This window comes from Tympanuchus pallidicinctus, unplaced genomic scaffold, assembly GCF_026119805.1.
Source record: "Tympanuchus pallidicinctus isolate F22 unplaced genomic scaffold, pur_lepc_1.0 scaffold15, whole genome shotgun sequence".
Taxonomy (NCBI): domain Eukaryota; kingdom Metazoa; phylum Chordata; class Aves; order Galliformes; family Phasianidae; genus Tympanuchus; species Tympanuchus pallidicinctus.
In genome coordinates this window covers 30,499,197-30,516,450 of record NW_026294669.1, presented here as the reverse complement: position 1 = coordinate 30,516,450, position 17,254 = coordinate 30,499,197, and the positions used below count along the sequence as shown (strand labels likewise).

Genomic DNA, 17,254 nt, shown 5'->3' with positions numbered 1-17,254 from the left:
TAACTTTTCACATTTTTTTCTATTTCACCCTTATTGGAACAATAAATACAATGCCATAGCTTCTATTCATCTTATTTACACAGTACAATACTTGAATGTTACCGGGTTTCCAGCCCAAACGTTTTGTGACGTTAACAGGAGTATGTGTTGCAGCATTTCTACAGCCAAGCACTTCAGGAGATCATCACAAAGAAAAAACAATACATAGAATAGCTGTTAAATACAATAATAAACTGAGGGAACTCTGCAGCAGAGAATCAACTTGTGGCATTTACTAATTGATGACAGTAGCATTAAAAATAGACATTCCCTTTAACACATAACTAACATGCCAGTTACTTATACAAAGTCTAAGACGAGCATTTCTGTAGCCTCCTTCCTAATGATACAGTAAATGTTCACTAACAAAAAAGAACAATAATAGATAACTGTCTGCCTGTTGAAAAGAACCTCACAGCCCCCAAAAGCTTTCTTACATTCCAGACAATACAGGCAATGACTACAATATTCCATAAAGTAGAAAATAGACCACAGGACAAAATCTCAGCATAAAGATTTGATTTCAATTTATAGTGACAAAAAAAAAAAAAAAAAGGAATAAATTAAGCAGCAGACTCTAGTCTTAGCTATGTAGGAACTGAAAAAAGGTGAGGTAGGAAGTCAAAATAAGGAATTTATGTTTTCCAATGCAAAATAGAAGCTCATGAGGATGAGGGAGTGTTCCTCTCCTTGTACAGCCACAAACCTTTTTTTGCATATCCAGCTCGATGTGTTTCCTTTTCAAAAGTGTGCCTAGAAACACACACACTGTGACTGACCACCTAGAGGCAGGATAGGTTCTGTGGAAAAGCAGTCTCCCCCTATAAATTACCATTACAATCATCTCTCAACAGAAGACAGTGAACTATTAGCTTTTAGTACTTTGCATCGCAAGACACAAATTTGCAGGTCATTAAATTTAACTGCCTAGCTGAGAAGTAAACTGAAATAAAAATCTAGTATCATATCATATTCTCAGCTGTTACATGTTTTAATTGTAACAACCCACCAGGTACCATTGAAATAATTGTCATATAATATGCCATCCAGGACTGTGAAGCAGTCTCCAATAGACCAGTATCTGCACAGGCTTTGATTCTCAGCTAGTACCCACTGATTCCAAACTTGGAACTCAAGATTCATACCAGCTGATGATCTGTTCCCCTGTGTGTGCAAAGCTGGTATACCAGAGCAGGGATGTCCTGCACTACGTGCACTTTCAGAACATTGCAAAGATTTTTAAGTAACCCTTAATTACTTAATTAATTATTTACTTTAAAAAAAAATGAGCAAGTTGAGTTGTAACCAACTTCTAACCATGTTGGAACAGACACCATAATCAGATGCTGTGAGACAGGGTTTCCAGATTTCACACTGTTCTAGTATAGCACATGATTTTCATGTTATTTCTATCACTCGAGCAGATAGCCTTGCACAAGACATCTCCATTTTAATATCTCAGCTGAGATTCTATGTTATGACACTACATCATCAACAAAACTCTACACTGAAACTCTAGACAACAGTGTTAAAAAAAATTAACAATGAAAGGTGCAAGTGGCATGAATTTACTGCATCCTCTTAACATTTTCCTTCTAAATACAAAGCATGTGAGACCTTACAAAGTTACAAGAAAATAAATACTGAAACAGCAAATTAATTCCATGCTAATGAAGCTTACAGAAAGGCTACTGAAAAAAATGTTTAGATGTAAAAATCAATACTTCATATACAAAATTAAGTATTTATGACTAAAGTGGTTTAGAAAAATCTGTCTTTCAGTTTTTTTACCTGCTTACCTGATGCACATGAGCATAATCGTCGTTGATAAGCTCCAGTCTCCACTCCTCTTTTTTTCTCCCTCAACTTTTGAAGTAGACTTTTCTGCAAAATATACCTATAACACATTTTTCTACTTCTTAGATTTTTTTTAATAAGACTATTACAAATTCATCTCTTATACTTCAGCATTTTGTTTCACTTAATATAACTACTATTTCTTTGATGCATAAAGATGTACACAGGTTTGCTAGACACATTTTAAATATCCACAACCTTCTCATTCTTCAGAGAGACCTTTATAAACCAGTACAACCAAAAGCAATAACTTCCTTAAAAAGAACTGGTCTGAATCAAGCACCTCTCAAATAATATTAAAATTCTTAAAGTTTTCTAAGGCAAATCCTATATTGGATTTTCAAAAAAAAAAAAAAAAAAAGAAAAAGAAAAAGAAAAAAAAGGAATAATATGTTATTGATGTTAATTTGCTTGATTAATCTATCTCATACACTGGCTTCACAGATAGCAAATCATTTTCACTGTGTTCAGTCCAGTCCACTTTTCCCTAAATAAACAAGTCACAAACGTAATCAAAACATTGCCCTCCAAAACAAAGGAATAATTTTATCAGGCATTCAGGCATATTGGCCATGGAAATACTTAAAAGAAAAACAAAACAAACCACATGGCTATAACAAAATCTGTACATTATTTTTCCCAGCCAAGTAAAATGCTTAAGCAGACAGTGAAGTTCCATAAGCTTGAATTAATAGTCAGATGGATTTATAGGTATTCAGGTTACTATTCTTTCTGTACTCTTTCTTACTTTTCAGTAAGGCTTCATCATTGATCTCATCTACATTCATAAGCTTGAAGAGGAGGAGACACTCCTGTGTATGTGAAAACAGTTTAAATAAAACTGTTCAAGGCTTGCTGTAAACTGTTATGCTGCAATACACAAGTGAATAGAATCTTAGACTTGTACTAGCATCTCTGATGCTTCATTAAAAACAGTTGCAAAATCCAACTGGCTCAGCATTAGTATCTTGAGTCTATTATCTTAGACTATCTGTTGGTGTTTTTTTGTTGCTTTTTGACAATAAAATACTGGACATAAAATTAACCTGAACAAGCTGCTGTAACTATTGCACCTATTTTAACAATTTTCCTTTGTTCAGTTTTAGGTTTGATTAAGACAATATAGTATGGTATTTACACCCTAAGTTTCTATAGGCAAATGAAGTGGCTTCAGTACAACCCCGTCTTCATAGAAACTTCCAAGAAAATACGAAATCCTTCATTCATTGATTCCCCTTGTACAAAAAATTGCCAACTTTGTCTACATAGTAGAAACTGAAGAGGCAACGTTTGTATACTTATGTAAATACACATATATGTATAGCTAAGTGGATAGATACATGTATGGATGTCCATACTATCAATAGACAAACACAGACACATATATTTATACATACGAAAATGAGTTGGTTTAGTTTGCATCATTCAGGAGAAGGTCATACTCCCAAGTTAGACTGAATCTTCTGGCCATTAAGTCATCAAATCAAACTTCAAGTTCATAAACTATGAGGGTGAACACCGGCATATGCAGAGTCTTTTCAGTCAACCATATAACTTTTCAGTTTTTAAAACTACGCTCTCCATGTCATGATAGCCTTTGCCATTTAAATGTTCACTGGTGCAGTCGTGGTTGTAGCTGTAGCCTGGAACATCACTGATTGTTGATACTGTATAGGAAACAGTGCGCATGGCATCTGAGTGGCTGAAGCTGTGCTCAAACTGGATTTTGTACTGATTCCAGTGTCTTCGCAAAACAGCTTGGACCTATGACAGGAAACAAAAACAAATGCTCATAAAAGATACGTCAGACTCAATGATTTGACAAATGAATGCCATAATAAATGTCTCAGAAAATTTGGTAATAAGGCTCAGTAATCCTGGGTACCTAGGTGTGATATGTCACATGAGATATTCTGAAAGAATTAAAATGTAAATAGACATTATTTGTGCTCTTCACACCAAATTTGCTAGCTTATGAAGGAGTAGCAGCAACACCATTTTCTAGTTTTTCCCTGTGGGTTGAAGTCAAATCCGGACAGACAAGATTTACAGTTAAAAAAAAGATAATTTCTGCTCATCCTTACATTAAGGTTGCAACTGTAGCAACTGCAAACTCTCATACAGTTCAGATACCACAGATTATTTCTGCTACAGTTCTGATACAAAAAAGCCTTTATTAATTTCTGACTACTACTTCATCAAATGACAATTTGATGAAAGACAATTTCCTGAACACTGCATTTCTACCAGAGTTAAAAATAATGACGATAAAATAGCTCAAGGCCCCAGCTTGTTTACATGTCTCCACAGAAAGGATGTTATGTTTATCATGGACTTCCTCTCCTACATTATGCTTAAACACCTGCGCATGTGTGATAGATGAAGTGTCACATTGATTAAATTCACACGGGATCAGTTTTGAGTCAAGATGCCAAGTAAGGAATGCTAAGAATGGCAACAGCTACTGTTGTTTCATTCAAAATATCTTCTTTGAAGTACCAGCTTTTCAAATGATTGCCTACAGATCATGAGTATTTTGTTTCCTCTTCAGCAAAACTTTGCGCCCAATGGCCAGCAACACTGAAAATCTTTCCTGCATGGACTGGGAAAGTACAGTTGTAAATGAAATGCTAGTCAGAGCTGACAGCTAAATTTATCCAGCAGCGTACCCTAAATCACTGGTCTCGTTTAAATTAAACACACAGAATAACTAACCTTCCCCCACTTAGATACTGACATTGCAGTGTAAAAACTGTGTTTCTTTACATTTTTATAACACACTGGCTTTTTTTCCTGATTTTATTTTGTCTTTAAACATGAAAAATAAATGAGAATAAGATGTACATTTTTGACTTCCTGCATGCAGTACTGACTTCTTATCTCTCAAAACTATTAACAAAGAAAGTATGAAATATCGAATCAGTTCCATAAAAGATTAATATTTTAGGGCAGAAAGAGATGCTCTTCTCCTATGTTCAAAAAGCTATTTAAATCCCTTTAAAATGTCTGAACAGGAAGCTGTCCTCCTCTGGACCCACTCCACATCTTTCCTGTACTGGAGGCCCCAGGCCTGAATACAACACTCCAGATAGGGGCTGACTCCTCCTTTGATGCAGCCCAGAATACTGTCGGCCTTCTGGGCTGCAAGAGTACCAGTCCAGAGACAGACCACTGAGGGACACTGCTGAGACCTGGCCTCCACCTGACAACAATCCTCTGACTGTGGCCACCCAACCAATTCTTTATCCACCTCATAATCCAGCCTTCAAATTTTTCTCTCTCTCTCCAGTTAAGAGGTAAGGACATAGAGTGGGACCGTATCAAAGGCCTTGCACCAGTCCAGAGAGATTATATCAGCTGCCGTTCTTTTGTCCACCACTGTCACCACTCCATCCCTCAAAAACACAAGAGAAGAAGCATTCTGAAAACTCCAAATTGTCTGAGAAGGAAACTTAGAATGTATTTCTTAATTATATCTATCTCTGCATTTCACTAAGTTTTCATTTGTTCCAATTTTTATCCTTTCCATAGCAAAGTTCCTCATTAAGATTAGTGTCTTATTGGAGAAAGAAACAACAAAAAAATATCATCATGAAGAACGTTCACTTCAGAAAGACAGACAATAGGCAGGGGATGGGAAAACTATAACAACTGCAACTAAATGGCTTAAGCAAAGTCAGAGAAACCTATTGGCAGAGTTGGGAAATAAAACAGAATTGCCAGGTTGCGAAAGAAACCCACTCCCGTATATCCTCCTAGTAGCTCCAGTAATTAGGCTTATTGCAGTTGTAAACAATATTTGTAAATCAGAGGAAATCAGTCCCCACATCTCAAGAGAGCTTCTGGAATTTCTGCAAGACAAGTGCCTGCTGCCTATTTCTGGTGTGAAAATTCTCTGTTCAGGCTGCTTTCTCACCAGTGACAAATTGCTATAAAGGATAATTTCCATATCGGCACACAGTTTCCTCTATGCCCTCCCTGGTGCCCATCACATCCTCTTGGTGCATTTCTAACTAAGCCACACACACCTGGCATTCTTCCAAAAGCCTCTCTGTTACTGCTGAGTCAGTATTTCACCTCTGACCTTCTCTGTGTCTATTCTGGTAGGGCGTTACATCCTTTCATGTATTATTGCTACCTTCTGTCCAATCAATCATTCATAGAAGATGGGAAAAATCAATGAGACAGCTAATTTCCACCACTGTTCATACTGTTGAACGGCATGCAGCATGCACACCTCTACAGATTATGCGAGAGCAAACGACCTATTGCTCTTTTCCTCAACTTTGAGCAGTTGGACAGGGCTGTAGATTCAGCTCAGGATGGGCAACATTGTGAGAAAATATTAACCAATGTATTTTTTCAAAGTAAACAATGTCACAAACGTAGTTGCATGTCTCATTAATACAGATACCAATTCCAACTTAAGCATTCATACTTCCTAACCTTATTAGTAATGGCTCCTTCCAACGAGCTTCAATGACTTGCACTTTCTTTAACATACTAGTACTCTGATGTCAGTGTAACACAAATGTAATGGCTCAGTAGTCCCTCCCCTCTTTCCCCCATGCCCCCCCAAAAAAATGAGGAACAAAAGTCCCAAACCTTGCCTATTAAGAATTTCTTTTTTATAATCCTGCAGAACTGAGACTGTAGCCTTAACCACATTCCCAATGACTACTGGAATGAGGGGAAAAACTACCACTACCAAAACCAAAAATAAAAGAACTCCAAAGCCACAAACTTCACATGTCTAACATAATCATATCATAAGTACATATTATGATCTATTACTAGGTCATAGGAATTTTTCTACTTTCTTTTTACAGAGAAAGCTGCTACAAGCTTCTCCCATTACTGCAACCTGCATCACCCCTAAGTCAGCCATAAGCCCACTCCAATTGGGAAGCATCAAGAAGTAGTCAAGAAGCATCATACTCTGTGGATGCTAGGACATAAGCAGAACATGAGTGTCCTTAGGGAATTCCTGCCAGAGAATATAAAGTGGAAGGGTTTGCATGTATGCCGTTATCTGCTGTAGAAGCTGCAGTGACAGTTGCAACAGATGCTGGCACTGGATTTGACAGGACATCCCTAGCTACACTGTCCAATGAGTTTGGAGATGTTTCGTAGCTACAGCCAACAAAGCATTCCAACACTTTTTTCTTAAATGTTACTTAGTTTCTTCTCATTCTGTTAGCAGATGATTTTTTAATTCCCTTTTTGGCCATTGTCTGAAAAGGCCTGCAAGCCACTCCTTGAACAGGATTTGGCTCTTAATGTTGATAGGAAACATTAGAAGCTGCAGTAGCATTTGGGAAATAGTATTTAGATAAACAAACTAATACTTGTAGCATTTTAAATTGCTAGTATCTTACTGGAATATCTTTCTTCTGTTTTCATTCAACGAGTTGATTCTAGTCTCAGGATTCATCTCCAAGCCCTAGACTTGCTACAGAACAGCACACAAGTGTTCACACTGAAGCCATTTGGTACAGAACATAACAAGGAGTTGCTGTGACAGATGCTGATAGGAAAGGTCTTGTACACAACAGCTAAGCTACAGTATCAGGATGAGTTAAGGCATTGTTATGACAGCAACATACGATAATGGCAACAGAACACACATACGCCTACAGGCTCACATGCCAGAAGCCACATTTTTTATTCTACCTTTTTTTTTTTTAAGCAACTATTTTTTCTTAACTATATTATTATTCTCCCCATGAGTTTTCTTACTCGTCCAAGTGGTTATAAAGCAACAAATCCTCTCCCCAACAAAGCGCAATGAATTGAAAAAAGGTCAATATTGATAACTGAAGCACTGCAATCAGAATTTAAACTTGCTTAAAAAGCCTAAATTTCTGCTATATAGAAAGCAAATGGAAAGAAATGTGTAACTGAAAACAAAAAGACACAGGATCTAAACATTTTGTTTAAACGTCCGAATCCACTTTTTAAATTAACCTGACCAGAGATGTTCAAGAAATTGTTCACCTGTTACCATCTGCAGCAGCTGCGGAGGAGCTCATCTTATACACTCATCAGCCCAGGGATATTCTGCTAATACTCCCTTAGAGGAACAACTAGGTTTTGCTTTTCTTATGCAGCAGAAGAGAGCAGTGTGAAAACCATGAGTTTGTAAAATGCGGAAAATGATCAGATGAAACAAAATCATTGCCAGAGGTAGGATTAAAGTAGCCTCAGAAGACCAAGAGGGATAAAAGGCAGAGCTGAGCATTGGACAATATTGTTTCATAGAAACTGTGTAAATTTTAAATATTTTTGTCCACATTTTGCATTGAGACAAAGCAAATTGTCTGTTTATTTTTCAAATGCCTCTTAGAAGGGAAAGAGTGTATAAAATACTTATTCTGAACATGGGACAGTAACCAAACCAGATCCATAATGCTTAGTGATATGCTCTGTTTTGAATCAAATACATAAGCAGAGACTCGAACTTGGATCACCTTGCCATAAAACCAGATCAAAACCACTGACCCAGACCTTATGAACTGTAAAAAGAAATCGGTCTTTCTTGATCTTTTCTGCCTCCTTAGCTAAAATTAATAATAATGATGACAATCACTGACACTCATACTTTTGTTGGAAAAAAATGTATCTTAAAATCACACGGAATATTAATTGCAATTCAGATAGCTTCAAATTTAAGAGGGAGAGGAGTAAGCAAGACCTATTTGAATCAAATATTAGCCATATACTTCACACGTAAGTAAATATTACTGGTCCAATAACATTATGTAAGAACACAACGTGATAAAAGAAACTAAGGATTCAGTCCTATGAAAACATCTGGTTACTCCCACACATCTGCTTACAGCCCCATACTACAACTGCACTAAATGCAGAAAAAAATGAACAAACAGATGTGTAAGAATAAGGACAGCACTGTAATTGTTCTTCTGCCAAAAGAGTTGGAAAAGCCTTACTTCTTTGGTGGGATGTTTTTATCTGTTTGTTTTGGTTCTTTTTTCAAGTAAGAGTTGCAAAAATTGCAGTGAGAAATTTAGTGTGTGCGTGTGTATGCATATGTATTTAGCCTTTCTAGTATGTTTATCTTTAACACTAACTCTGTAAGTTACTCTCAAGCGTAAAGCTTAGCTGACAAGACTTTAGTCTATTCAAGTTAACAGAAATAACTTATTAGTTGCAACAAGGATCAGTTCCATATATTACTGAAACAGTGCAATTCTCTGACACAAGAATAAAGAAGTTAGCTGCTGGAATTAACTAATCACAATTTTTCAGAAGTACACTTCTTATTTGAGATATTCAAGACATTTTGACCCAAGCACAATGAGCTATTAAGCTCTGAGTTCGTAACTATATTTTTCAGGTGTGCAATCTCCTTAATTGCTAGAATATATAAAATCTCTATGTACAAAATAATACAATAAAAACTATTACTTTACCTCTCCATTGAAGAAGCAGAAAATTGTAGCGACCAGTAGACCCTGTAAAATTAAGATAACCTTCTTTATTTCACACGCATGTGGCATTTTTTCAGGTTTGTAATACAACTAGAGGTTCCCGATACAATTCCTATATACATAGCAAACAAAATATTCTACAAATCTAAAATCTGCGTATAGTTCCTAATAACACCCTACAAAAATGTAGTAGAGCATGCAATGTTTCTTTCCTTCAGAGAAAAGAAAATTCAGTATACTGAGAAAGCTGAAGTTGTTTACAGGACTATTGCGTAAAGGTCTTTACAAACTAAAATAAGGAAAATTTGTCCTTTATTTGCCTCATATGCCAACAGCTAATCTAGCTCAAGTGGGCAAAAAATATTTAATTCCTACCTGGTAATGCATAAGGATGTGCATCACATATTCATAGACTTCCTCAGTGATTCGACCTTCTGGTCGCCATGGAAACAGCACAAATTCAATGCCGAGCAGGGGAACCAGAATGAGGGTAGCTCGTACTGCTTTCATGTATAGGTTGGATTCTGCCTTGTGGGTGTCTTTCAGCTTGGTTATGAGCACACGGACAATATTTAACAGGAAGAAAAGATTCACCTGTTGGAAAAGAAAAGGACACTGAAGCTATTCTGAAAATAGTTTGCAAACTATCTGGGGACACTAAGAGCCAGACTACTCAAAAAGCCATGTATTACATAGAAAACATTCTGGCTATACAATAAGCAAAAGTTAACACTCTGAAAACATCTTGAAGAGAATGAGGCTGACTGGGCTCTGACATTTAATTCCAGAGCCTCTTCTACCCTTTTGAGTGTCAATCCGGGTTAGTCTTATCTTCCAGTGTTTACAATCCGTATGCATTTTCTGTGCTATTACAGTAATAGTACCAATCCCAATGATGCTCATGAGAAATTCAAACCGCAGCTTCTGAAGAACAGAATGGCAGTCGCTGTCTAGTAAAAAAGAATGAACAGAAATGAATTGCTGGCCATGACTGATGCACAAGTATCATCTTATGGAAGCCAGCATGCCCAAAGCTCTGACATCCAGTGCAAAGCTGAAGACACTTTCTATCTTGCTTCCAGTTTTCTATTTTAACAGCCATGTATGAGCTGTAATGATGTTCCTTGGAGAGTTTCTGGGAAAAGGTAAGCACAGGACATGGATATCACCACAGCATCAGTAATCACAGTCTGATTGAAATTAGCTCCTAAAAATTCAGTGATCCATTAGCAATGTAACACACAACTTGAGCACAGGTCTCTGCAGTTGAGATCCTTACAGCAATGTAAAAATCTGACTCTACCTGGTTTAATATCTATCCTTTCTTGTTTACCGAGACCTCAGTGATCAGTCAGATCCATTTTAGAGGCTTGAATTTGAAAACATAAAAAGTTTTCATTATTATTGTCATTTTATATGAAAAACAGTTGAATCTATCTTGACCTTTCTATCTATTACAGTTTAAAAACAGTAACATAACCGTAACATGCTCTTAACATTTCAACATAAAAAGGGGAAAAAAATACATAATTCTATTTTGAAGACCTAGAGTAATAATCTGAAAGAATGTCCTGAGTGCCACAGAACTAAGTGAACTATATCAAATCCTTACAATTTTATTTTGGCAAAATGATCTCAGAAAGTCCCCTGTTTTACAGCAGAGGAAATAAACTGATCTGGGCATTTTCTATTTATTAAGAGATTATGCCTTTTAGGTTGGTCCAGTAAAGAATGACATTCTCCCATCTTTGTATTTTAAAATGCTTCTCTATTCTTTTTTTTTTTTTTTTTTGCCCTTTTTTTCAGCTATGAATATGAATTCACAGCTATCCATACTGAATCTCATTCGGCATGTTAGCGCTCATTATCGACCAGAAAAGCAATACTCTCACATATATGTGTGTGCGTATACATACAACAGTCGCAACAGTCCAAGGATGCAAATCACTAGAGAAACAGCAATGGTAGGGTTGTATTTTATTCCTGAAACAATGGCAACCCTCTAGAGAAACTACACTCAAGCCACCATAAAACTACAGCTAAAAGTAGCCTGGAGAGAGCACAGCCAATCCAAGCCCTTGCCCAAGGACACAAGAGGCAAGACAATGCTGTCTAGATTCCCACTATGGAAGGCGGAGAAGGAGAGTCTAGTTCATTTATCTTCAGATAAATTGTCTTTCTTGTCAACAATTATATAGAGAAAAAAGGGGAAGCGGGGAATAAAGAAATAATCAGAAACACAGAAAAGTCCCTTCTACAGTAAATAGGAGTTCCCGGTCTAGCAAGCCTCTGCCTCTCTATAGCACAAGTACAAACAGGGAAGCCAATCAGACCATGTGTGTCACCATGTTCTCCACAATCCTGGCAGAATTCCTCTCATGTCAATTAAGCTTTTCATGACAGACAGCTGTGCATTGTTTCAGCAACGTGGCCCTTGACAGATATGTTATGTTATTTATATTCTACTTACATGCTATTTCAATCATTTTAACAGGAAATTGTTTTACATAGGAAGCTACTGCATTAATTTCTTCTGGAATATTCCAACTACCTCTTGGCTTTGTTTAAGCAACCAAGGTCTTTTGGTTCTCTCCCAAGGGATCCATTAAAATTTTATGCAGCACACGATTCTCATCCAACTCCCTATGGCACACGCAGACAATAAATCCATACTCCATTTCTAAATTTAATCTCACTTAAATTACTAGTAGAGCATCAGCCTCTCTCAGAATTTTCACCCCTCTTGTGCTTTGGTAGCATAACCAATCCCTATAATACTGTCCTTAGAATGCTAACGGAGGATGAAAGTAGCAGCAGATGGAAGTAAATACCACTGAGAAAATTATTTCATTTGTAAATGCACAGAGTTCTTCTGATTTTTTATTTACCCACCGAAACAAAACAAACAAAAAAGAAAATAAACACATTCAGTGCTTGCAAGTAAATATCAGGACAGGAAAGTGAGACAGAAAATAGGATCCACTTAAGAAGAGCAATGTGAGAGTTAGTAAAAGTACGTATAACCAATGTCACAAGTATAGGGAGCAAGTATGAGGACAAACCAAATTCTTACTGAAATGGATAAGTCTTGATTTGAACGAGGTAGAGAGTAGATCTTTGCCCTTAAGGAAAAATAGGCCAATGAAACTACTCTGTTTTATCATCAGATTGACTGTGATGGTTTGCAAAGCCCCAAAGGAGTTCTGTTGTGCTAGCTGCAGCATGAACACACAGAAAAGTACTGGCAGCTGCACAGTGACACAAACATCAATCCAGGCAAGTGAACAAAGACAGAAACAAAGGCAGGGAAGGGAATCCTAGATGAAGTTTTGGAGCCTATGCTATGAACTGAGTAGAACTTATGTTCCGCCTTCAGAGCAGTTGTTACGTGCAGTCTCTGACCTGCAATTCCTGATTTAAAAATTCCCAAGGTCTCTGATATTTCTACTTCTCTCCACATCCAGTTTGTGCTTAGCAGTACTAAGTATTTAAATCCTGTTCAAATTAATTCTTGGTTGCTATAAACAAATCATTTTTGGATCCAGAAACTCACATATTCTTAGACACTTATGGTAGCCACTGCTTGCTTTTAATTCAGGTATGCAACTTCAGATCTAAGCCTACCTGAGCATGGCTTCCTTGGGCCGTGCACTTGTATGTGCTCATGAATACATGTTTTATACCCAACTTACAGACATTCTCTAGGCTGAGTACATGAATGCTAGGCTTTCAACTTCTTGAACCAAGTCCAGCTTAAATTCATGAAACAGGTCAGTGACAAAAGCAGAAACAAACTGAGGCTCCTGAACTTCCTTCTAGTACAAAATCACTAGATGTCAGTCTAAGACACTGGCAAGATCCTCATTTATGGTTTTACTGCTGGACAAAAATAACCATTCCTTGAGTATTTATACAAATAACGGCATAGCTTTAGTGGTGCCAAAGCTAACTAAAACACTAGCATACTGGCATATCCAACTCTGAAGTCTCCCTCCACTTTTATCAGTATTTGTCTACTGTAATCATACAATCATAGAATGGGTTGTGTTGCAAGGGATCTTTAAAATTGCTTAGTTCCAACCCCCTGCCATAGACAGGGATACCTCCCAATAGACCAGGTTGCTCACAGCCTCATCTCCCTGGATTTCCCTGAAGCCTTCTCTAGGCTGAAAAGCCCCAGGTCCCTCAGCCTGTCCTCTTAGGAGAGGCATGCCAGCCCTCCGATCATCTCTGTGGTCCTCCTCTGGACTCACTCCAACAGCTATAAGTACTTCTTGTGTTGGGGGCCCCAGAATTGGACACAGTTCTCCAAGTGGGGTCCCACAAGAGCAGAGTAGAGGGGCAGAATCACTCCCTCAACCTGCTGGTCATATTTCTATTGATGCAATTCAAGATATGGTTGGCCTTCTAGGCTGCAAGTGCACATTGCCGGCTCATGTCGAATCTTTCATCAACTGACACTCGTAAATCCTTCTCCTCAGGGCTGCTTCCTAGCCATTTTTTGCTTAACCTGTATCTGTGTTTGAGATTGCCCTGATTCAGGTGCAGGACCCTTGCACTTGGCCATGTTGAATTCCATAAGGGTGGCAAGGGCCCACCTCTCAAGCCTGACAAGGTCCCTCTGGTTAGCATCCATACTCTAGCGTGTCAACTGCACCACCCAGCTTGATGCCACCTGCAAACTTGCTGTAATAACTAACATCGTTCTCTACTGTTTCATTCCCACTCTATTTCTTTAATTGTGGTTGCTTAGGCACAACACAATTAAATGAGCAACTGAAGACAACTCCAATCAAAATGCAATTCAGGTCTGCTCCCATCTTCAGATTCTTTGGCAGGGATCTGGTCACAGTTACATAATAGCAGGGACCAGCATTTTTGTTGCTAACATTATGTAATTGTACAATTTTCAGTGATGTGCAAGGGTTAAAGACCTAATCCCCATTGGCTTTGGCCAATTTTTCCCAGCACCCCCTTGACAATTCTCTTCATGCCCTTTAATATCTTCCTCCTGCAAATAGAAACTGTGTCTTTTCCCTTGTTATCTAATTTGCAGTTTAATATTGTTACTTAAACTTCTACTAAAGCAGGTCATGCTTAGTAAAGTGTGAAAATTGTATCTGGCAAGCAAGCTGGGAAGCAAATGAGGGTTCTGTTCACCAAGTCTGAACACATGCATTTCATCTTCTGTCTTTATCTCTTGCCTGTCTTCTCTGAATCAACGTATTAATTTTTTTTGTTACCTAAAAGCAAGTAAATAAATACATAAAATCTTCTACGGTATTGTCACATCACGCATATCACAAGCAAGTTGTGTACTCGGGTCTAAACTGCTATTCTTTCCTGGTTTTCAAATAAATCTGCTGATTGCACTGAGGTGAGAAAAATGCAGTACCTGAAAAATATACGAAAATCAAATGTGTATTTATTTGTAAATTGCAAAGACAACGGATAGGGATTCTGCCAAAAGCCATCACACACAGCAGATTATTATGCTCTTAATAAAACCAAAAGACACTTAGTGTTGCCTTGAGTGAAAAGAAGACTTGATAGTTTTGGACTGATCCTGTACGAGCGTCTGAAGTAAGTAGGACCCTTACCACTGTATGATTTTGTTGAGGCCACTGCTGGAAGGAGAAAGTGATCTTACATCCTAAAATGAGGTCAATTAGTAAAAAATGGTATCATTCTCATACTAGTTTTTGTTTTTGTTTTTTTTCTGCTGTTGTTTAAGCAATTATATCTCAGCTTTAAAGAGCTTTTCTAAAGTGACAGATCTGTGAATTGACACCTACGCAAAGGAAGTAATGATCCCACATTACAATTAAGGGTGAAATATGGTGCCATTCAAGTGAGCAAAAAATAATATTGCTTTCTGAGAAAACAAGATTTCATCTTCTGTGTAAATTGGATTACAGGATTTAGATCTGGTTTTAGCTTTAAAAATTAAAGTACTAGTTAACTTGTCTTTAAGACAACATGTATGGATGACCTAACAGAGCAAGGTATTATCAGTAACATGCCGAGGGCCATGGATCTCAATAATTTCATGGGGACTACCTCTGGCTTCCCAAGCAGAGGATCACAGATGTGTCATGGTGTCAAAATGGCCTATAAAATATACATTCACTAGTCAACTTCACTGTGACTGAAACTGAATCACAAGAACCACAGGAATTATGGAACAGTCTTCAGAGTGATTTCTCTCTGCACAGAAGTGCCCCATGAATATCCAAAAACATTTAAAAGCAGAGGAAGTTCATATACATCCGAAACCAAAATGTTTCTGAAGGTTACTTAATGTTATCATTCTTAATTTCCTAGCACAAACTGGAAGTCATTACACAGATATTTAATATCTTTGCCAGACGAGCTTCAAGTTTCTGTTAAGGTAATTATGTCTGTTAGCATTTTCTTTTACTATGAACTTATTCCTATTTAGAAATTAACTACTGACTGCATTTATTTGGTTAAATTCAATCTTAGAATAATTTAAATATAACATTGATTTAAGTAAAGTGAAGTCTTAAATTACTTCAAATTTATTTCTTCAATAGCAAAGATTTGTGTAATAGCTCCATAGAAAGGCCAAGACATAGGTATCTTATGTTTTTAGGACACTTACTGGGTTAAGTGAGAATCCTGTAAATGAATGACTGTTAGGAAAGAGCTTAAACTACTTTATAAGCCACCAAGAACAATTTATAAAGTCAAGTGAGAAAAATTATTTGAAAAATGCCTACCAATAGAGCAGCACAAATAGGGCCATGGATGATGTAGAGCAGATGAGTATCAGAGCTGATCCAACAGCTAGAGAAAAGAAGCAAGGAAAGAAAAACATTTGGTATTTTGTTATCTGTTCTATTCCTTATTCTTCTCCTTAAACTAAAAGTAATCATTTTGCAAAGCAAATTGAGATACTACTTACTTGTCATTATAATACAAGCTTCTAGCAACAGCATGTATGCAGGCAGGGATCAGTGGAAAACCTGCGAATAAGAAGCATTTTCTTAATACACAAACTTACTAGCCAATAAATAAATAGCTAACTAAACTTGCATCTTCTGCAGAGATCCTCCACCTCATCCAAATCATTTGTAAGTGCAGAGCAAAAAAAGGATCAATCCAGTTTCTATTTTCCCAGATTTATTTTAGAGGAGCGTATGAAACCTTATTCCCACTCTCCTATCTGAAAATCCATATCAACGTATAGAAAGAAGAGGCAAATCAAAATTTATAATTATTTAGAATATTAACACAGATGGTTTTCTGTGAATCTGCTACAATCTGCAGTAACGCTCAACGCTAAGTAAGATAAGTATACCTCTGTCTGTAACTGTACATAAATAACATGATTAACCATGTTAACTGTGTTCCTCCTGGTATTTTCTGGGTATCCATAAAACAATATTCCTTGCAAAAATAAAGAATTAAATAAAATTAAACAGGCTAGAAACCTAGCATGTACTAAATTTAAAAGAATAATTATTTGAGGTGCTTCACATCCTGGTGATCCCTATTTTTTAGAAACCACAGAGTACGTTAGCTCTCAACCTCATCTCAGCTGTGCCCATTGTGGTACGGCCAGTGACACAGGCACCGAGTCATGCTGTAGCTGAAAGTGCCCATGCAATAAGCTGAGGAACAAGTCCTCACTCGCACTTTGTGTATATGCTGTTCTACACTATCTGAAACCACCGGGTTTGGCTTATTAGTTCTAACACGGATATTACTTCAGATCGTTAGCTACAGCTACTCCGTATTTGCAGAGTGAACAATACAGGTCAAATGGAACTGCTGGAAAAATAAGTTCTTAGCCATTCAGTTTTGACCCTCCACCCTAGACATGGCAAGACTTCTCTGAAAACAAACATTCATTCCTGAATAAATATCTTCAGTGAGGAACA

General features: G+C 37.3%; 1 protein-coding gene across 1 annotated transcript in view; it reads right to left on the bottom strand.

The window, feature by feature from the left end:
- CALCRL (calcitonin receptor like receptor) overlaps positions 1-17,254 on the bottom strand; it is a 62,989-nt gene continuing 45,735 nt past the window's right edge. The window contains exons 9-13 of the mRNA XM_052676482.1: positions 16,276-16,336; positions 16,091-16,157; positions 9,723-9,941; positions 9,330-9,371; positions 1-3,660 (exon numbers count right to left, since the gene is read on the bottom strand). Of these exons, the coding sequence (XP_052532442.1) occupies positions 3,439-3,660; positions 9,330-9,371; positions 9,723-9,941; positions 16,091-16,157; positions 16,276-16,336 (611 nt within the window). The 3' untranslated portion in view covers positions 1-3,438. The remainder of the gene's footprint in view (positions 3,661-9,329; positions 9,372-9,722; positions 9,942-16,090; positions 16,158-16,275; positions 16,337-17,254) is intronic.